We start from the raw sequence: 25,892 nt of genomic DNA, 5'->3' as shown, positions 1-25,892 counted from the left end.
CTAGGTATAAACTCCGGCTTAGAATTGCACATCAAAAATGTTCAACAATGTAGTGCGTATTTTTGAAACGATCAGAACAAAATCGCGTCAAAATAGAAAATTAACAAGGAATTATCAAAAAAAAAACTGCTGCGGTGCTTTGGGTGATACTTTGGTTTAATAAAAACAAATTGTACACGGTTAAATCATCATTTGTATTAAAATAGTGCTAACCAGTGATTTATTCGTTTATTTAATGTAGAACATGAATTTTAAATGTAACCCTGCCAGAGCCAAAACATTAGTTTTCAAAACAGTTATAAACATTTGGCCATTCGATTATTGTGCTTCACTGGCTTTCAGCACTGCGCTCCCTTAGTTTCCTCACTGACGATTCGTTCAATAACGGTTTTGTATTTTTTTGTATTTAATCTGACATTATGTCTCAAATTTTCGAAAAAATTTTCACAATTTCAAGGAATTTTATGAAATACTTTCATGCAATAGCTAACCTTGCATAACGTTTCTTTCGTTTCCCCGAAGGGAAGAAGATGGAATAATCACGATAAGTTGCGATTTGATCGGAGAACGTATCGCGATTGAATCGACGTCGATTGATTGCAATATTTTCGGATAAAAATTGCAATTAACTGCAATCTCATGGCAAAAATTTGCAATAAAATCGCAATTTTCTCGGAGGCGATTTATGGCAATATTATCGAACCGAAAATCGTGATAAATTAAGTTAAATTTTTGATTTTTTCGAGCACGATTTCACAGGCAGGGCCGGATTTACGTTTTTGGCGCCCTGTGCAGAAATTTTCGAGGCGCCCCCTCGCACGTCCCCTCCCCCCGCCCGCGCATTTCCCAACCCGACGGTCTTCTTTGGTTACTCCGTGCTAACTCTAACTAAATACGAATTTTTTCGAGTGAGTGAATGATTCTGGGGCAGAAACCAAAATCAGGTACTCGTTCCTGTTACTGTTAACTACGAAACTAAGAGAAAGTTTGACCCTTAAAGTCTAGGGTCATTTAAAAGATGGAACGCAATAAATTAATAGTTCCCTGATGTAATTTTGCAGAGTTTGAAAAAAAAAAACCCAAAATTTGGCGCCCCTCAAAATCTGGTGCCCTGTGCAGGTGCACCGATGCACCATAGGTAAATCCGGCCCTGTTTACAGGAATAAAATTTCGCTAAGATCGAGGATAATCGCTCAGATATTGATGATCCTAGCGATTTAATCGCCAAAAAATTGTAAAAAAATCGCAACTTACTTTCAAAATATCTCGATTTTATTCATATTTCCTTCGTTGAAAAATGCTACTTGGGTCATGTCCATGCCACCTTGGTCATGACCCTGCCCTCAAATGTCTTTCCTTTACCTTTTGCCTCTTTCTAAAACGATACGAGAAGGGGCTAAGCACTTGGACTTCTCCTGACCACGCGCTCAGATACACGAATTCAAAGAAATGGGATTTTTGTATGGAAATGAAAGTGAATGGTCACAGGAGGTGCTCAGAAAGTTGAGATTCTATTTCTCTCTTCTTCCTTTACCCCCTTCCTCCTTTGCCTCTCCTCTTCCTCTCCTCATCCGCTCGGAAACGCATTGGATGGAGTCGGTTTTGCAGTCATGCGTAGCGAGGCGGAGTTGTTTTTTAGAGGAGAGCTTCAAACGCAGTTGGTCAGTGCGTTGGGCACTTTCGAAGATTGAAAGGCACGCACGGCGCATGGGATATGAGAGCTGGAGGCTGAAAATGAAAAATATTCCGCTCTGTTACTTTTTCGTCTTCTTTTTCAACTCCTCTTTCACCTCCCTTCTCCTCTCCAATATCGATATGAATACCTGGGTTGTTGGTCAAATTTGATATTCGTTTTACATGGATATGAAAAACTGCAGGGTATATCAGTACCCTTCAGCAAAAGAGATAATAATTAATTTCAGCCGTTTTTAGATATAATTCAATTAGTGACGAATGATTCAATCCATTTCAAAAAGTGAGATAAATGTAGGGCACTGATTTAGAGATTTGAGTTCTACCCCTGAAATCCACTCAAAAGTGAGTCCGATGTTTAGTTTCAGAAACCCTGCATTGGCAGCTTTCTGTGAGTGATTATCCTCAATCTCGTCGCAATTTTATTTTTATTAAATCGCGTTAGATAAACTCGAAATTTTATCTCAATTTATCTCGATTTTTTGTTCGATAATATTGCGATCAATCGCCGTCGATTAAATCGCAATTTTATTACAAATTTATGCGACCAAATCGCAATTTATCGCGATTTTTTATCTGTTAATATTGCAATAAATCCACTCAAAAAAAGGTATGACTCTGAGACCCATTAAAAATGGCTCGGAGATCCATAATTTCTAACCAAAGTGACTTATCGTCCACAGTATGGCTTCCTGAGCCATACTTTATTGGTCGTGAACCTATAACCATGGCTCCACGAACTATATTGTATGGCTCCATGGAAATTATGGATCTCCGTGCCATTTTTTATGGGTCTCAGAGTCATACCTTTTTTTGAGGTAGTGTACGTTGATATAAAATCACAATAATTCTTCGATCAAATTGCAACTGATCGTGATTATTCTATCCTCTTTCCTCTGTTCCTTTCATTTTCCTTCTCATTATTCGGGGCATTCATCCCTTACGCGCCCCCTCCTTTGGAACCGCCTACACCCCCTTGAGATAGGGGAGGTTCCAGGGACGACGACGAACACCTGGATCAGGCAACGCCGTTGGGGAGTGCTCTCGGGTGAGTGGTGGCGGCGGTGTCGTGGGACCCATTTCACTTTCATTCCCATTCATAATTAATACTGGAACGTTAATGGATCGAGAAATATGGGTCAGCGGACATTTGACATTGGCCTAGTGCGCAGCTTCGGACTCTGGAGTGGCAGCCCCAACGCACAGTGGCTCGAGTCGATGGGAGAGGCCGGACAAAATTTGAAAACTTAAAACGCTTAAAACTCCATTTATACAAAACTTTAAGAGTCTAAAAGTGGTTTCATTGGTTTCCTCTTGAAATACTCTCTCACAAGCACACCTTGAAATTTGAAATGCGACGAAATGAACACTGAAAAAAAAAACTCGGCGTATTTACGAAGAAAAGGGTAAAATTACCAAGAATTCAGGGTTCTATTTGATCCCAGTTTTTTCTTGGTAAAATTAACATTTATGGAATTGGTAATTTTACCGAGAAATCTCGGTAAAATTTTTGAACTTTCTCGGTAATTTTACTGGACCTTGGTAAAAACGTCAATATTTTTTATGGATTGTGGTAGAATTGCCGGTATAAAATGGCAAAGTTACCGGGAATTGATTACCAATAAAAAAGGTATTCTTACCTGAAAAAAAAACAGTAAAAATACCGGTTTTTAGGTAAGCTTACCAGTCTGTCATGGTAAAATTACCAATAATTGGTAAAAAAAGTGAGATGGTAAAGGTACCAACGGACCTTGGTAAAAACGCCGAGAATTTTTTTCAGTGCGACCTCTCCAATTGACTCGATCCACTGTTCGGCGGCGCCCCGCGCATCGCACATGCCACTGACTACGCGCTCTCCTTTCTAGTCGCCGCCCAAGCCTGACCATTCCCACATTATTTTCACATTACCCACACACGGGTGTTTTTCAATTCGCAGCGTTGCCTCTCGAGACTCACCTGAGGAAGATCGCAGTGTGTGCGCGAGGATCGCATATTATATGTAGAAATAACTAACAAAGCACACTGAAAGAAAAACTTCGGTGCCGTACTCATGGGTTATATAGACATACCGCCCGCGTTCCGGGCTCAGAGGCCGAAAGTTCCGGGCTCAGCACCCGGAGGAGTCGAAGTTACGGCTCCGGCACCCAGAACTTTCGGCCTTAGAGCCCGGAACGGGCGGTATGTCTATATAACTCGTACATTTCTATTAATTTAGAAATAACTGCCAAAGTAGCATATATTCATGGGCGGAAATAGGGCCGTACGGGGGTGTCCCTCTATCTATGAAATCTACTCGGCCCCTCTCAATATATGTGAGGGGTGCAGCTGGGGTACGCAGGATTGCTAAACCTGTGACAACAGTCCCCAATGGGCAGCTAGACAAGGTACGAATTTAAGCATTCTGATACATGTTTCTTAGCCAGAATTTTACGTAGAACACTATTCGCGCAACGAAAATTACTGAAACCAACTCCTAACGGAGATATTAACATTTTTATTTCACATTGGTTACGAGGAATTTGAACTGCCCGCTGACAAGAAACTCAAAGCTCTACGTGAGTTAAATCGCGCACAACAACGGTTTCAGCGAGCTTCTCAATCGAGCAATGTTCATTTCCCACCATGTGTTTTTCAAACTATAAGTAATTTGCTATAGCTGAAGAAAAGTGTCAAGATTGAGGTTGACAGATTTTTTTATCGTTGAGACGTTCATGATAATGTTTAGCGCGCGATGTGAATCACGTAGAGGATTGAGTTTTCATGAGCGGGTGGTTTCAATTCTCGCACCAAGAATCATTAAATATCTTCGGAAGGAGTTGATTTCGGTAATTTTCGTTGTGCGCATCGTGTTTTACGTGAAATTTTGGTGAAGACACATGTATCAGAATGCTGAAATTCGTGCCTTGTCTAGTGGTCCATACGGCATTAGAGACAAATGCCTCTTCAAAATGGCAATGCCGTTGAGAGGCTGCCGATAGTCCGTTGGCGTATTCCTCATTAGGCACATCCGTTGCTCCGGTTACTCCTCAAGTGCAGTTTTTTCGTGATTTCTATTCTTTTTTTTGCCAATCCACAGGTCAGCTCATCAACGAAACTAGGAGAAGAAAGATATTCGAGCGATACTTAAGAATTCTATGGAAAAGTTTGCGTCCCAAGAGAGAATGTCCCCACATAGCACAGAATATTGATATAATACTACAATAGTACTGACACGTCAGTAGTGTCAGTATTTATAAAATGCTGATGTATCCTGATTTAATATTATATCAAGACTATGCCAGTATTTATTAGTTACTGATTTGGAGCTGTCAAAATATTGTTACAGTATTGGCCGAAAAGGTTGATTTCATATGGAAATCAGGGTTATGACAAGGTCATCAGAACACTGCAGGACACCGACAATATGTATGCGTTACTACCTTATCACTGACACGTCTGTACACTCAGCGCACTCTGTCAAGTAGATATGAAAGTTCAGACGATGACCGTCATTTTCATAGTACTACACATGTATTACATTTGAAACATGAATTACACAAGTATACAAGTATTGAATATTATAAACCACTTACTTGATGTCCTGCGACGTTTAGTAGCGTAAAATACCCGGACGCCCTCAGGTGGATTTGAACCCGAACCGCGGAATTCCTAGCCCAGTATTCTGCCATTGAGCCACAAGGAGCTGATGATGTTCCGGGTTAAAATCACGCCTGTTAAGGCTGTTATAGCACACATAGCATCAGTGCGCGGCTCGACTTTCATCATAACTTTGATTAACACCGTGTTTTCTTAGGCTTCTTTTTCTTCCTATATTTTTTTTTCATTTTTTCGTGTTAATTTCTTTTCGTGTTATTTTTTTTTTACCTCGTCAGCATTGACTCAATACTGTTGTTTGATATATTGAAGGTATCAGTGTTATATTCATGCTGACGCGGTATACCTTTTAACCGACAATCTTAATATCATACTGCATTAGTGTTGATGATATCATGTCAACATCCAACAATATGTATCAGTATTGACATAAGATTCTGTGCTATGTGGGTCTAGCCACAAAGGGTCAAGGCCTTATTATTTTTGGAATACATTCACTGAAAAAAAATTCTCAGCGTTTTTACCACGGTCCGTTGGTACCTTCACCATCTCACTTTTTTATACCAATTATTGGTAATTTTACCAAGGCAGATTGGTAAGCTTACCTAAAACCCGGTATTTTCACTGTTTTTTCAGGTTAGAATACCACTTTTATTGGTTATCAATTCCCGGGAACTTTGCCATTTTATCTCGGTAATTCTACCACAGTCGATAAAAAATATTGGCGTTTTTACCAAGGTCCAGTAAAATTACCGAGAAAGTTCAATAATTTTACCGAGCTTTCTCGGTAAAATTACCAAATCCATAAATGGTAACCCTGGTAAAAATTGGCAGTAGAATCTATGTTCAAAAATACCATAGACCTAAAGCCGGCTGTAAGATGTTTAATAGCTTCTATAGCCGGCTGCACAATTTCTTATATAGCCTTTTATAGCCGATGGCAAGTAAGCAACAGCCAGGCGATAAAGTGTATGCTACATGTTACTTTTTACGGATGCTAGGACTTAGTGAGTTTTTGGAATACTGCTCTATTTTTGGGCCGTAGTATCTTGATTTGTTTTGCGCAGAAAGCTCCGTACTTTTGAAGGATGCCTGCCATTCCTAATATGTTGGAGCGCCTTCAATTTCGTATGATACTGTGCAATACCTCTGGTGTGAAATAGTTGCTTCAAGCGCCGTTGCACGCTGCGGCGGCGCGGCGGGCGGGCAGCCAGCGCGAAAAGCGCCTTAGCGCCTACAAACCTAACAGGGATACTTCACGCATTGCGCCATGCGTGAAGTATCCCAGTTAGGTTTGTAGGCGCTGGTGCGCGCTTATCGCTGACAGCACGCCGCTCCGCTCTGTTATACTCCAATATAATCTTGCGAAGTCAGCCTCAGCGTTTTTCAACTCATGATTTTGAAATGTTTGCACATCCTGTATGGATTATTCTCGTTTTAATTGATGAAAAAAAATATGTATTAAAGGAAAATATAATGTGTGTTTTGTGAATATTATGTTGGCTCCGTATCAAACTTAATGATTTCCAAAGCACACGAATTTCTACACAATTTCTTATAGCCTTTTATAGCCGATGGCGATAAAGTGTAAAGCCCGGCCATAGGAACTTTAGCCCAGCTGCATACTTTTTTATCGCTTCGTATAGCCCAGCTAAATGATTTCTCCGCTTTCTACAGCCAGCTACATGATTTTCTATTGCCCTCTTTAGCCGGCTATAAGAATTCCTATGGTATTTTGAAACGCAGCTCCTATCGCCAATTTTTACCAGGGAATATTACCAAGAAAAAACTGGGATCAAATAAAACCCTGAATGGACCACTAGACAAGGTACGATTTCCAGCATTCTAGTACATGTTTCGTAACAAAAATTTCACGCAGAACACGATAAGCACAACGAAAATTACCGAAATCAACTCCCTACGAAGATATTTAATGATTCTTGATGCGTGAATTCAAACCACCCGCTCATGAAAGCTCAATGCTCTACGTGATTCACATCGCGCACTAAACGTCTATCATCACAGTCTCTGCGATATAAAAAGCTGGCAACCTTAATCTTGACGCTTCGGCTCAGGTACAGCAAATTGCTCATAGTTTGGGCTACACATGGTGGGAAATGTACATTGCTCGATTGAGAAGATTGCTGAAACCGTTGTAGTGCGCAATTTGACTCACGTAGAGCTTTGAGTTTCTTGTGAGCGGGCAGTTCAAATTCCTCGTAACCAATGTGAAATGAAAACGTTAATATCTTCGTTTGGAGTTGGGTTCAGTCATTTTCGTTGCGCGAATCGTGTTCTGCGTGAAATTTTAGTCAAGAAACATGTATCAGATTGCTTTAATTCGTACCTTGTCTAGTGGTCCATTCTTGGTAATTTTACCCTTTTTTTTAGTAAATACACCGAGATTTTTTTTCAGTGTGTACCTTCATACAATACTCCCCCACCCTTATGATATTTTCTAGACAAAAGGAACTATTAAAAATTATATTTTGGAAACTATAATGAAAATTCTCTCAAGCTTTGGATAACATTTCTGAACATTATAAAGTAACTGTCTGTAAGTTTTCCTTTTTTAAACAAAAATAAATAATTAAGAAATAATAATATATAAATTTTTGATAGGTTAAATGCAACATTCTAATGATGTTGTATCCGAAAGGTTTACGACTGGATGTAAATGTTCAGGCAGGAATGAGAGTTACAAATAAAAATGAAAAAAAATTATTTGTTGACTTCAATTTTGTAAAGCAGTGAATATCATCGTACAAAGGGGTGAGCCTAGTTAAAACTCGTGAAGCACAAAATGAGTATATTTATGGAATTTAATTTACTCTAAAATCACAAACGCTAAATTACATGAAAAGTGAAGCAATTTAACCAGAATATGATGAATTGCATTTAAACTCAACCAATAGTAGATGAATTTGATAAAAGATTATATAGGTGTCCAACAATATTTGGGTTGACCAGTTCAGCGGTAAAATTAATGAACGTACAGATTAATTGAGCTTAACGACTAAAAATAAATAAACAGGCATAAGAACACTAAAATGTAGGACAAATCATACGCACTTAAAGATACAAACAAATTTGTACATAAAATAATTATCAACATCGAGAGAACGTGTAACCTCACTGGGCTAATAGAAAGTCGAAAAAAGAGCTACTTCATGCCCTCAACACACGATTAGTACCACACATTTTTGCGCTTTAAAATTTTTATTTTTGTTGAGTCAAGTTTTTCTAAAACCCTTTTCTCCCAAATTGACCAGTTCAGTTACTCAGTCCCCAACGATTTGAAAAATTCTCTTACAAAAAGTTCAGCATTAAAAACAGTGTGCTTTAAAAGTTAAAACCTAAAAAAGTTTGGAAGTACAAGATGCCAACCCTTCTTTTAGGAAGAAATAGAAAAACTTTCCTAAATTCCAACTTGGCTGAAATTCCCTCTAAATAGGGAAAGAGGCGTAAAAGCATAAGTGAAGTCTCACAAATTGCTCTTCATTTCAAAAAGCGCAATTAGTATAAATTTTATCGGATCAGATACAAGCGTTCTAGACTCTTGTTTTGATGTAGAATTTTAAATGTCAGCAAAGAAGCGAGAAATCATTTCGTCACCAAGTTTCTGCGTTCAAAGTTGATCTTTTGAAAACAGGACGGATGACGTCATTTGTACTGTTAGTTCAGATCAGTGCCTTATATGCATGTAATCTAACTAGTTAGCGACGTTTATCAGTGCTGCTGTTGACGTCTTACACCCTTTTTTAAAGACGAAAAACTTCTTCATATTTAAAAGAAATATCTTTGCATTTTAGAAAAACTCTTTTTTAAATAATAAATTGTTCTGCGGTTTTATAAAATGCATAAGAAACGTACGACAATAGACAACTACATATAGAAAAAGGACGAAATAAAGCGACATGTAACACATCACCTCCTCAAAACAAGTAGACTGCAGCAAACTTCGAATATTAATTCCTGATTGAGATACTTTTATTTGCACTTAACGCTGATAAAATGAAAGATGAATCGTATAAAGATCGTGTAATCTTATCATTTGTACTTTTTTCGATCTAAGGTAATCTTAAGCCTTACAGACTTTTTCCTTTTCTCTCTAGATCTGATGTATTCAGAAAATAACAAATTTGTATGGGCCCCAATTGTTACTTTGTCCAGTGTCCCATTCAATGACTGAAAAATTTGCCTCATTGCAGACTTAACGGACTCAAGATTATATTTCCTGACAACATTTTTGACAACAACAATTTTCAAAAAGTTCTTTTATAGTACGAAGTAGTGGCACAAATTTCAGCAGAAAATCCCTCTCTGAGTTTTCTCAAAAACCCGAGCATGCATTCGTACTCAAATTTCAAACCAATGCTAATCCGAGTGGAACAACACAAGATACTAGTAGAAACTCTACTCAGAAAAATCAAGATGGAGGGATGAATCCGAGGCGGTGCTCATATCGAGGGAGGATAGACTAGATGAGTAGTGTTGTCGAAGGAGGGCAGCAGCTGAGGCCAGTTGGTTGATCTTCTGCGGGAATTCCTTGAGGATGACTAAATGGTGAGGCATCAGCTCGGCATCAGCCATGGTGCCCAACCGCACCTCTTCTCCGTAACACATCAGTGTCAGCGATAAACCTGAATCGAGAAGAAAAAATGAAGTGATTTGGATCGAGGTGTAAACTTGATAAAATTTCGTCGAGATGGGTCGGAAACAAGAAGAAGATTATCGTTGGCCGAAATCAAAAACAGGATGTCCCTATCGAATCATTAGAAAATCCCCGATTATCTTTTATTTTTTAAAGGAAAAGTTACAGAAACATCATATTGAAACTATGAACATTTTTAATGAGGAAAAAAATTCCAAGTTTCAAGGAAAATTTTTGGTTAGTTTTTGGAAAATAAAACATGGGAGGAAATTAGTCTTAACCGGAAGTAAGAATTTTTTGACTTAAAGAAATTGATATTCTGAAGATTGAATGTTAACTGCCCCTAAAAGTTTAGCCAGAAGAGGCACAAGGCGGCTGAGTGGTTAGTCGCTATATTAATATTGTTTTTTTCTCTACCTCTACCTCTTCCTCTTCTTCCTCTACATTTTTCTCTGCAGTCTTCTTCCTCTCACTTCCTCTTCTTTTCATCTAATGTTTCCGCGAGATAATACCAGTTAATATAAAATTAACTAGAATATAGCGTATAAGTAATCCTGAGTTCCCATTCGCTTTTCTCGATATTATTTTTTTCATTTTTGATTCGCCAAAAATTATATTATTTGCTTTGCAATATTTGTTCAATGACTGGCATTAATGTTTTCAGCACTCGATACAACGAACGATGAAATATTATAGCAACTGGTTTGAAGCTCCTTCAATTTACACGAACGCAACTTTCATCACACGTGCATACTGTTGGTGGAAATACCCGGTGCGTCAAGCGGCGCGACGCGCGAGGAAGGAACGTAACTTAATTCCTAAGTTGCAAAATTTAATCAAACAATTCAGTTTTTCACAATAATGTACTGGTGCTATTTTTGCTCAATACTTTTGTGAATTTTGCTAAGTATCGGGAAAAAATCGGTGAAATTTTCAGCTTGAAATGCCCAAGATTCTCTTGGTAAAAATGAAATTTGGGAAGGGAAATTTGATGAAATTGAAATGTAGTTACTTTCTTCCGTAAGGCGAACGACTAGTTGAGCCATTTCTGAGTATCTTTATTCTTAATAAATAATTCTAAATATATAGGTGTCTCCCATGGACAGTCACATGGTACACGGCTACGTCGTACGTATTTTACATGAGTTAAGATTTTTGGGAGGTTTTCGCTTTCAGACTCCTTCATTGAACAATTTGTGGCAAGATACCCCCCTTCCCTGCCATTCCATGAGATTGTTTGGTGAAACTGAAGAAAGTCATACGGAAAAGTAATATAGAAACTCACTGATATTTGCTTGCGGTGGTCTCCAGTAGATAATATTTTCAATTTCCTGTCCCCACAGCAGTTTTTTCCTCTTAGTCTCGTTGAAATTACCCTCGACTTGAGTGATTGTGACAGAGTAGTGCCTCGTGAGAAGGTACAACAAAAACCGCACGGCCACCGAGGGTAGAACGTATGTCAAGAGGTTGAGGTCTAATCTCAGGGATGAGGCCAGGTAGATCGAAGACTGTTTGATCAGCGTGTTGTGCAATGCGTATTGCGTTATGTTCAGGCTGTACAGCGGGTCGTCTTTCGGGATGTGCAGGGGCAGGTCAAAACACAGGATGCCATTCGATAATCTGTACCATTAATGAGCCATTAGTCAAACGGATCTAATTAACCTGCCTTTATCTTTCCAGCGGAGCGATTATCGACATTGATAGACAAAGCCATAGACAAAGAAGACATACGGAGTATGGCGCGATCTTATTGATTGCAACCGGTGGTTCTTACAGACTAAAAGGGGAATTGATAGACAAACTGTCGGGTCTCTTGTCGGTTGCCGTTAGTTAGTCTATTACTTACCTCCTTTTTCCATGGCAACCACCCGCTTTCACCAATAGGATCTTACCATATCCTTTTTGTCTTCTTTGTCTATAGCTTTGTCTATTAATTTCAATAATCGACCCGCTGGTTACTTTAACCGGTTTTTAGCTCCTGGATGAACGTTAACTTTATAATTTGCAGCATGTCATAAAACATGGAATTTTTAAAATTTTTAACATTTAAATATATGAGGAGCATTGCGATGGTTTAAATGAGAGACGACGTATCTTCGTTCGCGACGTTTTAAACTATTTGTCATACTTTATTTTTTCATCAGAAAACTAGTCAACATATTTCTCGAAGATTTCCTTGATTCTTCTTCTCTGCTGGTAGAATATTCTGTATTTTCGAGCTATAAAGTTGACTTGTTCCTTTTCGAAAAAATAATCTAAGAGCGAGTACTTTAAAACACCGCAATGGATATACGTGGCGTCGCACTTTAGCCATCGATTTGAAGATGAAAGACTAAGAAGAGTTCGTAGATTTGATGAGTCATTTTTTTTCCAAAACACTGAAAACTCGACAGCTTTTTGTCTTAAATTGACAAAATTCCGTTAACTGTCAAAATTTGACTACCTACCTTGACATTTTATAAAATACCCGATTTGACAAATTGCCTGCGGCATATTTTTGTCGCATAGGCAGACCTAGACATCTAGAGTGAGGGGAGGGGGGATACAGGGGGACCGGGGCATTTGAAGCATCTAATCTGCAGTTTGTATCAATTTTTAACTGCATAAGTACCAAATAAAAGCGTCCTTCTTTCTCCTCACCTCCGTTTCTTCCTCTTTTTCTTTCTTTCCTTTTTATTACTCTTTTTTCGGAGGAAAGGGAGGAGCGCACGTCCCTTACGCCCCCCCCCCCCCCAACCCCAGATGGGCCTATGCTTGTCTCTAGAGTTTACTAACCTTTTGTTAGTTTTCAAAATATCCTCCTGCGAGATGAACCTGACAGTAGTGTGAACCTTCTTCGGGAGCGGATATCCGTTCTTCTCGAAGTAAGTCTGCACGGAGGCCGTGAGCGCGTAGGCGAGGATCTCACAGGGGAGCGCTCCAGTGTCATGCTGCACCTGTTTGAGGACGGACACGTTGACTGGTTCAGACCAATTGACCACCTTCCGCCCGCACAATGAGACCGTCTGCAACTGGTTCAGATGCTCGTTGAGGATGGAGAACATCATCTCGTCCATGAGAACCCGCGGGATCTTGTAGACGACGCCAAGCACCTGCGCCATCTCGCGGAGGGAGCGCAGAACCAGACCGCCGAGTTGGAGGTACCCGTTGAGGTCGCGCAGGAGGGAAAGGAAGAAGAGGGGGCAGCGGATGAGAAGTGAGGTGTTGATGTACCACGTGATGGAGATCGAGCGCAGGAATACGTTGAATGGGTTGATCGTGTTGTAGACGCACTTTTGGAGCAGCCTAAAGTTCACCTGAAAACCAATCGAGTTACTTTAGAAAGAGACACGTATTAATGGGGTTCCCTTTAAGCATTCAGGAAGGGGGAGGGGTAGGGGGAGGGGTAGGGGGAGGAGGAGGGGTATGGAATGCTCGCATTGAAAAGGAGGCCCCTCCCAGAAATTTGTTGAAATTTTAACACTTTACATATGCATTTTAAGGCTTTCGTGATGAAAATTTGTGAATAGAATTCTGCACGTAGACCACTATGTTTGAAATATTTTCAGCTCAAAATACTTTCGAATTGTGACAAAAAGATACACTGCATCAGAAAGTTATCGTTGACGAAGATATTTCCCACCAGAAAGAATTTTTGAGGGCGGAGGTTGCCAAATTATACTGTTTTCAATTCTGAGGGGGAGCCCCTCTCCCTTACCTACGCGTATGAGGATAATCCGTTTATTTGGACATCCGACCAAAAATTGACAGCTTGGTAGTTAAAAGCTGGCAAAGATCACGTGGTAGGCGATAAAGATTTTCCGAAGTCACAGCGCGCGGAAACATACATGTGTTATCAAATATGTACGAAACGGTGAAAAAAGGAAAAACAAATAAGCAAACGAAGATTAATACTTTCTATGATAAGTAGGTTAGTTTTCCACATTTTATCTTCTCGCTTTTTTTAGTCCATTTTTTTTTGTCATTACGTCCTAAAATTCCTTTCTATGGCAATATCGGTTCCTGGTGGAGTGGGCCGTAGGCTACGGCCCGTAGCCTGATTACACTTCACATACGACGCTTTAAAGATGTTCTATCTAAAAAGTAATAATCTGAGATTGATGTACAATACATTCCACTCCTTCCAAAAAACACCAAAGATCTTAATTTTTGAAATTTCAATTCTTTCCTCTTGGGTCGATGTTTTCGACTGTCCCGCTGACTCAATAGGAAAAAAATTGAAATTCCAAAAATTAGATCTTTGGTGTTTCTTTTGGAGAAAGTGGAATACATCATTCGAAACGCCAGATCCCCGAAAAGTCAGTCATGAACATTATTTTGCCCAAAAATCGACTGAATGCGAAAAAAACACATGGTTTCGATTTCCCATGTTATTTACCATATGTAGTTCAAACGTGGTCGTCGGGTGTCTAATTTGCTGAAAATTAAGCGCGGAAAGACCAGGCCAGTACCAGATGGTCACGCTTTTTCCCTATTCAATGCATACATAAAGCCACATTCACTGCGCAGCTTCGCGCTCTGCGACGCCCAATCGCCATTGCCCCCTATCCCTTAACTCAGAGGTGGACTCTCAGTATAGCGTGGGATGTCCCCTCCATTACGCCCTCAACTTGAGAGCTTTTTTTGAGCTTGGGAGTTGATTTCAGAGGAAACCAGTGGCACCATCGTGTTTCTCGCGAACTTTTACATAGAACCCAGTAGTCAAATCGCAAATTCCTCACACACGCAACATCTCCATCATGTCTCTGGTCTTACCTTGCGTCTCTTGAGTTCCTTCCTAGCGATGGCCCGAATCGAGGGCGCCTCGACAGCATGCTTCCCCGAATTGCAATAATCCTTGATGACATAGACCCCGGATATGAGGCACAGGATGGCGTAGTTGAAGAGTGTCGGCGCCTTGAGCACACACGGATTCTCCAGCGGGTCGTACTGGTAGACGAGCTCGTTCCAGGCGTTGGTAAGGGACTCGCAGAAGCGTTCGTAGAGACGGACGGTGGCGGCGGGCTTGACGGTGGCGCTCTCGAGGACGGCCTGGATGGACTCGAGGTCCCGCTCGTCGTCGGGACGAAGAAGCGGCCAGTCCTGCTCGGTGTCCTCGTCTTCGCGGGTCCGCTGGAGCATGAGGAGGTGCCCGAGCTTGATGTTGTCCTCCGAGAGGAGGATGTGGTGGATCCGGATGAGGATGTAGCTCCGCTCCTCGTCGGAGGAGGTCACCGGGATGATGGTGATCTGCCATGGGGGGATGTCCGTCGGCAGGTACTTCGAGACGATGTCGCTCACGAACTCCTGAGGGTGGGCAGAAGAAACCCTTGGTTAGTTGTGTCCAAAGACAGAGAGGAACCCTCCGTTGGCTTCTCGGCGGCAAGTAGAACTTCTACTTTCGGGGATTCAACGCTTTATTACACTGAAAAGAAAAACTCCGGCCGTGGGATCCGCAATTACGGGCTATATAGACATACCGTCTGTTCCGGGCTCAAAAGCCGAAAATTCCGGCTGCTGGAGCCGTAGCTTCGGCATCTGAACCCGGAGCAATCGAAGCTACGCCTCCGGCAGCCGGAATTTTCGGCCTTTGAGCCCGGAACGGACGGTATGTCTATATAACCCGTATTTCCGGCTCCCACGGCCGGAGTTTTTTTTCGGTGTATGAACAATAGCCGGCCAGGTTGGCCTAGCGGTTAGCGCGTCTGACTCTAGACCCAGGTGCCGGGTTCGAATCCCGGTGGTGGCGACAAAGTTCACGGGACTGACGAGTGGAGTGGATCTGTGGATATAGATTCTACTCGGCCTTAATCCCTGAAAATTTGAAAGCCGGAGCATAGATGTGCCAAAATCCCCCTGATGTTTAATGACAATAAAAATAATCTCTACGTTAAACTCTTGTCTATATATGACTGTAGATTCCTAAACTGGAATGGAAGCCAATTTTTGCATTGATTTTTCTTCTAATCTCATGCAAAAATCAGACAAACTATGGAAAAAATTGCCCTGGTATACCGGACTCTTAGATTCATGTTTGCAACCGTGAAATGGATTTACGTTCCTTCGTACGAGAAACGACAAATTATGAAGGAGTAACAGTCATCACCCTCCTTTCGGCTGTTGCCCTCTTACTAGATGGATGATAAGCTCCAGGTGGCGTAATAACCCAAACAAGTTTGCCAAACTTTAGTGAGTCTGCAAAACGAAATGCCCAACACGTTGTTTGACATCCACCGAGAAGGTAAGTCAATAGTAGATGAGTGTTGACAGGACAAGCTTTGGCGGAGCGCCTTAATTTGATCGAAATGCAAAACGCACCGCTCCAGAGTAAGAATACTTGTATCTTAAAGGTTAAATATTGAAATTCAATATGACGGCATTGCTTAATGACCTCGATTGAAAATTGCCTATGACGTAAGGGGCTTTGTCTATCGAGGTCACTTGACAAGAAATCAATAAAATTTTAATATTCAACATGCTGGCTTTGCGCGAGTTAACGAATCAGTTGACGCAATACCTGAATATTATCCTCCGATACAGAGCGGCCTTTGTACTGGGTTGTATTTGCGACTAATATATGATTCTCGATGTTAAAATCTACCGTGGTCTTCCAAGCGTATCTTCCATACCTGCTGGTAAGCTTACACGTGAGGTGAGGAAAACAAAGCCTACCATTAGGGTGGCGTTTGTTCAAAATTTCTTCCTGTAACAATATCAACAAAAAATAAGGAGAAAATTACAGGATGCTGATAAATATATCAGAAACTTTAGGGAACTCTCGGAAACTTTAGAGATTTTAAGTTGAAAAGTCTGAAAAAACTAAACTTTAAATCTAAACTGATCGAAAATCGCCCCAGCATAAAATTGTACTATATCTGTTGCTTTTTATTTCAAAATAATACAGGATCTATGATATATTTGGAAAACTCTTAAATTTTTAATAAAAAAATATACCTGCATTCTGACTCTTTCGCCCAACGATATCAATAACTTCATCATCAAAAGCTCAGAGAGAGGGGAGAATTCACTCAATTCACTCCACGGAGTCGTAATTTCTGGCAATTGGCACGACTAATATATTTGGTGAGCGGTTTTAAAAAATGAAAAACAGCTGTAGAAAATGTGCGAAGCATTTCGTTGAATAACTCCTCACTTTAAAAACCTTGCAGAAAGGCGTGAGAGGAAATTGGGTTTTGAGGAGAACGCTATGAATTTCCAGACTTACTTGAATTTTCTGTCGAAACAGAGCTACGTTACAGCTTCCCTTTACTTGAAGCAAAACGGTAACTATACCTTGGTTGCGTATAGTGTCCATAGCGGTTCTCAAAGACGTTCTCTTTACAAACTCAAGATCGGGGAACTTCCTTTGTAAATGTTTCAGCCATAAGCGTCTGCAAAAATTTACACCTGCAATACAAAATAATCCTTTAGGACATCTGTAAAACCGGTAGGAAGCCATTTTACACTTAGGAAAAAGAGAGAGTGGTGTCTCTTTTGTTGTTTACCAAAAGAAGGAAAGTCAAATTAGCCGTTATTAAAAAGGCTATAAAGATAATTTTCAAAAATGGGTGCAAATATTAAAATCATATTGAAAAAAATTTAAAGTTATATAATTCTGGTTATAGGGTAAAGGTTTTCGACCAATTCCAAAGTACTATTAAATACAAATTCATTGATCGAATTATTAAAAAATGCCCAGGATTACATTCAACCATGAGCAGGAAATTTGTATAACTGCAACAAAAAAGGAAGATCATATTTTTTTATTCTGACCGTTAGCCAGTAGGAAAGCACGAAATCAAACGCTGGTCTGCCAGGTTGGGTCTCTTTTTACACAACTGCACAAGAGAAATAGGTGTCCAACGTTTCTCTGATTTTTGCAGAGGATCAGAGGAAATATCACTGAAATTTTCAATCAGAGATTCCTAAGATTTTCCGCATAAAAATGCAATTTGTGCGGGGAAAATTTGACAACATTGAAATGTAGTAACTTTTTTTTTTTTTTTTTGGCACAGGAAACGACGAAATGTGCAACATGGTCTTCTTTCTATTTCTTGTTTTTTTGTTTTGTTTTATTCTTTTAAATTTGTTCTCTCTTCCTCTTCTTTGAGTGAACTGAAACTTTGAACTCGCATAGTTTTAGATGAGAGGATTTACCAAAATAAACGGAGAAAACGAATGGCAGCGAGCAGCATGTGAATACGAATGCAAAGAACGTGTAGACAGGACTGAGGAGTGCCTCCTTCTCTTCCGCCGCTTCCAAAATAAATTCATGATCCAAAGGGAACTTTCCGGTGACTAGATCTTCCATTTTCGCCTCTCCGTGCCCGTGTTCGGCGTGTCTGTGTCCGGCATGATCGCCAGACCTGAAATTAAAGAAAGTTATGAAGTACAAGTAAAGTTGTGAAGTATAAGTTGAAAGTATATGCCGCAGGCAGAGAGGCATCGCCGGAAAATCGCTAGCAGCATCCATGTTAACTCGTCAAATCGTAATAATTCGCATCGACACACTAAACAACCTCGGAATCACGACCTCGACTTGGAGCGCCTTCAAATCTCGGTGATACCCTCCGCTTTGCCGAGTAGTTAGTTTAGTTGCCTATCCGAACCGAACCCAGTTAAAGGCTCTGATTAAGGAGGCGCGTTTACGAGTGTTCAAGCTGGTATTATACACACAAAAAAACAGAAGAAGAAGAAGAAAAAAAAAAGTATGTTTGAATCCCAAGCTAATAATCAGTACTCTCTATTCTGTTTCTTTCCGTTTGAATTTTTACATTTTTGATTCAACACAAATGGATTGTTACTGTTTATCTTTCCAAATCCTGCACCTATATTCCTAATCCTAGGTCACAAAAAATGAACGATTCACGACTGCAAGACTTACATAATTACGTTTGGAAAAGATAAATGAATTGTCCTCAATTCAAGATTATTATCGACCGATAAATATTATATCTCATCTTCAGGGGTGTCAATCCAAGTGAAGCATTATCACCGTATCACGAGACTAGATTCTTCCAAATATTTAGAGAATGGTCAAAATGATTCTGATAGCATTTGCGCGTGATTACGCACCTGATTAGGCGATACTCTCCATAAATTGGCATCGCGTAAGGAGCATTTCTTAACGTCAATATTTGCACAGGAGATTCTCAATGTTGATAAAGTTCTTACTGACCTAGTATTTCTTGCATTCCATTTTAGTGCCGGTTGGCCAATCAGGAGGATAGTATCATCTCTACCTATCACTCTGTAGCACACACACATCGACGATGAAAGTCCCAAACCACGTATCTCGTGTGCGGTGTTTAAAAATCTCCGTTCCTATTTTATTTTTTTTTTAAAAAGAGCAAACCAACATCATTCCTCAAAGTTTTCACAAGGTTTTCTTCGCATAGAGAAGAAAAACTCATGGAAGTTTTAAGGCATTGGCATTGAGTAGTTTTCCATTAAAAAAATTCAGTATGAGAGGAAGTCTGCAACTTCACAAACTGAGGTACGCGGTCTGGAAGTTTCAGCGTTCGACATCCGCCTAGAATCTGCTTATTAGGACTTTTTTTTATCCATAAGGATTCAGCAGATTTGTTTCATATATATGCTGATTGTGCAAAATTTAAATAAGTGTTTCCAATTTTCTCGGAAAATTTTAGGTAGTTAAGTTTGTAATGTTTTGAATGAAATGATACAAAATGGAACGAAGAAAAATATCTAAATATATTCTTAAAAATCCAGAACCCTTTGTTTTAGCCTGTCAAGCAACTGGTTTTTTTCTTGATATTTAGAAAACACAATGATATATAATTTTAAATACTTACATTTTAAAATCTCGGAATTTGTCGCGATTTTTAGTGAACGAGGGAAACACAGTTCATTCAAAATCCAATCCAATGATCACTGCACGCCTTTTCATGAACATTTCAAATTTAGACACATGGATTCGGAAAAAATTTGCACTAATTTTGCAGAGCACGGGAAACAGATACGTACTCTCTCAATTCTAAAACAAATGAAATAACCTGCAAGCAGTCGCTTCTAGCACACTCATTCATACATTGGCGACGAAGCACTTTGATCACAGCCTGCACTTATCTATTAATAAATAAAAATAAGTTGATAAAAAATAATTAGTTAATATTAACTTAACTGAAAAAGAAACTTGCAAATGTTAAAAAATCAAGCATTAAAATGTGACTAGGAGGCTGCTTCCCCCAAAACGCGACTGCTTCGCTGCCTATTGTTCGCGTTGTGATCTAGGATTGACGACCTTGTCATATTATGGTAAAAAGTTGAATTTTCTGAGAAATGCTGCTTGGAATGGTGGTGGTTACTAGCAAACCTGGCATCACTGCTACAGACCTTTTGGAACAATATCGCTGAGATAAAGCCGCCAGGTCGAAGATCAGCTTTAATCACAGCTATGTCACATTCCCTCGAAGTGGAGAAAACTGAATGCTTGAGAACTGTTGTCAACTTTCACTATTCAGATTTTTTACCGTGATTCTTTGTACATTACGGCGGAAAATCTGTGAATTTTTCCTGCAAAAACACACCGAAAACCATTAAAATATCCGGGCCAAAATTTTCCGGGTGAAAAATTGTGCGGGAAATTTAGAAATATTAAATCATGTAGGATTGAAGATAATAAATCACGTGAACAACTCTGTCACATTTTTGACGAAGTCATCGTTTTTTTAGATGGAAAAATACCGATTTTTTTTTTACTACAACGTTTGAAAGTTTACTCTTGCTGTGTATCAAATAAGATTTTCTGAATTACTAGTATGGATAGTGTAGAAAATTCAATTTTGGAGGATCATCTGGATTGTTACAAAAAATGTCCGCGCTTTTTATTTTTAATTCAAATTCTAATGAAGGTTCCAAATGACCGCTAATGTGTCAGTCTTTAACTTTGAAATAGAAATATCCTTTTTGTACGGAAGTTGTCAACTGAAAGACTACTATATATTTGCTGGAAAGTTTCTTTGGTCCATGACCATGCGCTATATTTTAGAAAAAAATCGGTCAGTACTGCATCCAGGTTTCTGAGGCGCATCGTTTTTTAAATCTAAAAAAAAAGAAATAACCAAAATTTATGGAAAAATATTGAAGAATTTTAGTATTATAAATTTTCTATCACGTCAGCCTACCATGCTCATCAGTTACCATAAATAAACTTTGAGCAGACTTTAGAGAAAAAATTCACCGGTTTCCTTTTTTGATGAGATTTTGCTTAAAAATCGGCAACGTTGTTTATTGATAGTTAACCTATCGATTTATTGACCTTGCGAGACGAGTGTTGCCTTCTCGTCCTCAGCAATTAAGAGCCATGAGAGTCGCAAGTACATCAGGGATCACAACGCTATCGAAATTCGATTTTAACTATGTGCTTCAATTATCAATATTATCGATGATCTATCGATAATTATTGAAAAGATCTCCGTACGTGGATACGAATATAAGTTTCTAACAACGTAATCTGCATTCAATTTCTACTATAGACATTAAAACGCTTCTCATCTTCAGTCTATTGATACTAAATTATACTTCACTTTGGAAAAAGGAATCACTATTTCTTGCTTATCCATGAAACCACCTATCTACATAGGTGAACAAAAGTCAAATATATCGTTTCTTAAGAGAGGTGGAAGAAATGATTTTCTGTTTTGCAAAATTTACTAAAATTAGTTCGGTTATTGAGTCTGCTGGCTCTAATGTAAAGTACAAACGTTAATACATTGTCCAAACTTGTTTTATAATTTCCGATTTGTCTACCTTTGTTTATAAGAAGTTTTAGACATGAGACATTTTTGCAACCTATATCAGTTTTCCAGTGCTCCCATTCCATGTCCGTAAAATAAAGTTCCGGGATTCGGAACTTTTCTTGTTCCTATTACTTTCACCTCATGACCGTTAAAAGTTCCGAGATTCTTTGTGGATTTTTTCAAAAGTTCCGGAAAATGCAAAAGATCTGGAAAATTTTAAGAATTTCAAAAGTTCCGCAAAAAATTCAGGAAAATCTAAAAAATTCCGGAATTTAGTACCAGTTTCGGGAAATGAGAGCAAGACAATTTTCAGCTCCAATGAGGTATCAGCAGAAAACATTATTTTTCAATTCATATACCTGTCATATCATATGTCTGTATTTTATACATTTTAAAAGCTTCTTTTTCTACTGCTTTCCGCTGAGCACTTCCAATCATGCACTCAGACTGTCAATCGAACTTTGAAAAAAACTATATAGCCTTGTGACTGTCCAGAAACTTTCCAGCTATGACTCACATAGACCATGTCCTGCGTCATTGTGCGTGCGTATGACTATACGAAATGGCAATGAGAAAAAGATAAGTACGGTCAACAGAGAACTTCTTGACCCATAAACAAAGATGGAATGGAAACTATCTCCTGCTATCTTTTCCGGATTAAATGTAAATAAACCTATATCTCATCCTCATCCTAAAAGTTGTACCAATAGTGTTATCTTTTGGCACATTTTCACGTAAATGCGTCCTTTTCCGACGCAAAATAGGAATCTGAGCTAAACGCAGCGGAACGTGAGCATGTTCCAGTCTTCAGTTTAATTTGGTCTTGAGAGACCTGAAAATAAAAGTTGCACCTGCAGTCAAAAATGATGCTTTTTGCAGCAAAGACCTTTTTGGTCCGAAATAAATGAACAAGATTCTTGTGAAAAATTATTAATTTGATAAAAATCTCCAAGGTACAAATGAGAAAGAAAACACTATGAAATCCATACCCATCTCCCACCCCCCCCCCCCATTCGAAGTGTCTGGATCCGCCTACGATGAGTAGGGAAGTTTGAATTTGCGCATCGAAAAACGTGAAATATCTTGATTAGGCGTTAGATTTAGTACTTTTCGTTGCGCGAACCGTGCTCTGCATGACATTCTGGCGAGGGAATGGGAATCAGAATGCTTTAACTTGTCTACTCGTCCATTCTGCTGGCTAAGGAAAAACGCCGTATGAAAATTCGAGAGTTGCCAAGTTTTCTTCTATAAAATGTTTATTTTTGAGAAAAGTTATGAATATGTTTCCTTGAAATTTTCAGAATCTTCCGGTGAAATTGTGAAAAAAATCATCTGAAAAATTGAGAAGAAAATGTTAATAAGTTTGCCAGAAAATTCGCGTTTTATGAAAGGAAATTTGGCAACGCTTGAAGGTTCATACGGTGTTTTTCCTTAGCACGGCAGCATTAAAAGTCAACCCGAGCCTGGACCCGCCTTCCGTCTTTTCGGATCCCTTCCTCCATTAGGCGACGGCTCGTTGGACGACGGGTACGCCCTCCCCGCGGCAAAACTGGCACGATCCCTTTCAACGTCTTCGAGTGCCCAAGTCAGGTCCATCTTGTTCACCTGGCTTCCAAATGCCCAAAACAAATCCCGGTCCTCGGGACTATTGTATATTTCGGGAGGAGAGATGGACGATCGGCGTTCTCCATGCCAGGGTCCAAAGTCCGGATCCAGCTTCTCATCGGGCGATCGCTGTCCCTTCAGCGCCAGCTCCAACTCGTCCGGGGACGGAGACCGTTCCGGACCGGGGCTTCTTCGGCTGGACCGATAGCTCTGCGACCTGGCTGTGGGTCCTTTCCGAGACTTGCCGACATCTTCGCTAGTGCCAGTGCCGGTCGCGCAGGCCAGACGCTGACTCCAGGCGGAGCTTTGCCGGTGTCCTTGTTTCTGCCTCTTGGGGCCTCGCGGCTGCAGGAATTGATCCGGTGAACCGGGTTGTTCGGGTGGAAGAACCGGTTCGGGTGGAAGAACCGGTTCAGGTGGAAGAACCGGTTCAGGTGCGGGCACTAAAAAATTCGGGAATTCTGAGCTTGGGGCATGACCGTGGGTCTGAAGGTTGCTAGAGGGGTTGCTCACTGTAAAGAAAGAAAAATTGAAGGAAATTGGATTGTTGTAAATATTGGAAAAAAGTGACTAGATGAAAGCTGCAATATTCTTAAAGCAAACAAGATAAGAATAGGATTCACTGAAAAAAAAATCTCCGTGTATTTACTAAGAAAAGGGTAAAATTACCAAGAATTCAGGGTTCTATTTGATCCCAGTTTTTTCTTGGTAAAATTGGCATTTATGGAATTGGTAATTTTACCGAGAAATCTCGGTAAAATTATTGAACTTTCTCGGTAATTTTACTGGACCTTGATAAAAACGCCAATATTTTTTATCGACTGTGGTAGAATTACCGAGATAAAATGGCAAAGTTACCGGGAATCGATTACCAATAAAAGTGGTATTCTCACCTGAAAAATACAGTAAAAATACCGGTTTTTAGGTAAGCTTACCAGTCTGTCTTGGTAAAATTACCAATAATTGGTAAAAAAAGTGAGATGGTAAAGGTACCAACGGACCTTGGTAAAAACGCCAAAAATCTTTTTTCAGTGTTTGTTACGCAATGTGGAGCAGATTGGTTCAAGTAAACTAGACTATCAGATAATAGATTGTTTCTGAGGAATTTCTGAATATAGCTATTAAATACTGAGCAATTGAAAACTTACATATTTTTTATTTAAATTTGATTGGCATGCGTTGAAATTAAGTTTTTTGAGGCACAAACCACATTTGACACGTACCATAAGCTAGAACTCGGCCTCTGTATGTACTTAATCGGAAAATAAATAAACCATAGATAAACTAGATCAGTGGAGATAATCGCGAACTTTCGCTGGAGCACGAAAGACAATTACTATGGGAAATTGTTGAAAAATCGCAATGAGCACCTCACAAAAGTCTGAAGTTCACTCTCAACTGCACAACCTAAGTGAGAAATTTGCGCATATTTCAAGCTTCCTCGCATACTACAGCAGCCATTTGATTTCTAACTATAACGAGTGATCCATCATCACTGTGTTGCAAGTAACAATTGCTTCCGTTCCGTGACTTTCTCTGTGTGGTTAACATTGTTCGGCAATTTTAGCGCTCAAAATTGCGTTATCTCGTCCAAATATTGCTTTCCACCCTGCAGTAATATTTTGACAGTATTTTCGTCAAATTTCACTTTCCGCACCGAAATTTAAATCCTTACAATGCTGCCGCTGCCCTCCCATCAGAGAAAGTTCCGGTTCACAATATTCTGATTTTGTTAACTGATCACATCAATGGTGATGTTGCATGTGTGAAGGATTTGCGAGTTGACTGGTATTTCTTTTGTAAAAGTTCGCGAGAAACACGATGGTGCCACTGGTTCTCTCTGAAATCATCTCCCAAGCTCGAAAAAAGCTCTCAAAGTGAGGCCAAAATGGAGGGATATCCCGCCCTACCCTGAGAGTCCACCTCTACATCAAAACAAACTCTCCGTGCAAAGATAGGCAGCAAATACATTAGCAGTGATGCCGTGTTTTCAGTTTTGGAGTCCCCAAATAAATTGGCAGCCCTGATAATATATTTGCTCCCTATCTTTGCATGGAGAGCTTGTTTTGATGTACAGGTGGACTCTCAGGGTAGGACGGGATATCCCCTCCATTTTGGCCTCACTTTGGGAGCTTTTTTTGAGCTTGGGAGATGATTTCGGAGAAAACCAGTGGCATCGTCGTGTTTCTCGCGAATTTTTACATAATAAGAATTAACACTCAAATCGCAAATCCCTCGCACATGCAACATCTCCATTACTTAGGTAATCGTCCTCTCGCATAAGAAAATATCCAAGGAAATTCAAACAGATCCTACCGCTAGCCGCTAAATGAGGAATGAAAAAGCAGGAGAACACGGTAATCCATGATGAAATAAGCACAAACGACGTTTGTTGGTCCATCTACCTAAAAGGTTAGCTACCCACTGACAATAAGGTGTTACGTTAAGCACGCACATCGTATGGGTCCGTTGAAATCGAACACTTCCGACACGAGAAACATCCAGACAGGTAGATTGGATGACAAGACATCTAAAAAACAAAATCGCGTGTTGTTTTTTATTCGTCATCGCGGCACATTCTAGTTTTTACACGTGTGGAAAAAGAG

At 39.8% G+C, this 25,892-nt stretch overlaps 1 protein-coding gene across 1 annotated transcript; it reads right to left on the bottom strand.

The window, feature by feature from the left end:
* Nucleotides 1-8,068: 8,068 nt before the first annotated feature.
* On the bottom strand, nucleotides 8,069-20,166 carry LOC109033959 (uncharacterized). The gene is made up of 8 exons (XM_019046841.2): nucleotides 19,735-20,166; nucleotides 18,077-18,285; nucleotides 17,145-17,326; nucleotides 16,437-16,622; nucleotides 14,696-15,226; nucleotides 12,716-13,236; nucleotides 11,226-11,560; nucleotides 8,069-9,929 (listed from the first exon to the last, which is right to left on the bottom strand). Coding segments are annotated over exons 1-8 (2,193 nt in total). The 5' UTR covers nucleotides 19,737-20,166; the 3' UTR covers nucleotides 8,069-9,702.
* Nucleotides 20,167-25,892: the final 5,726 nt, after the last annotated feature.

This window comes from Bemisia tabaci, chromosome 8, assembly GCF_918797505.1.
Source record: "Bemisia tabaci chromosome 8, PGI_BMITA_v3".
Classification (NCBI taxonomy): domain Eukaryota; kingdom Metazoa; phylum Arthropoda; class Insecta; order Hemiptera; family Aleyrodidae; genus Bemisia; species Bemisia tabaci.
The sequence above is the reverse complement of the archived record's forward strand: the minus strand, read 5'-3'. Positions and strand labels throughout refer to the sequence as shown.

Excerpts from the sequence above, each read along its gene's own strand:
- LOC109033959 (XM_019046841.2), bottom strand. Across the intron at positions 15,227-16,436 it reads TATCGGAGGATAATATTCAG|GAGTTCGTGAGCGACATCGT; the intron begins GTATTGCGTCAA and ends GCCCACCCTCAG. Across the intron at positions 13,237-14,695 it reads AGGAACTCAAGAGACGCAAG|GTGAACTTTAGGCTGCTCCA; the intron begins GTAAGACCAGAG and ends ATTGGTTTTCAG.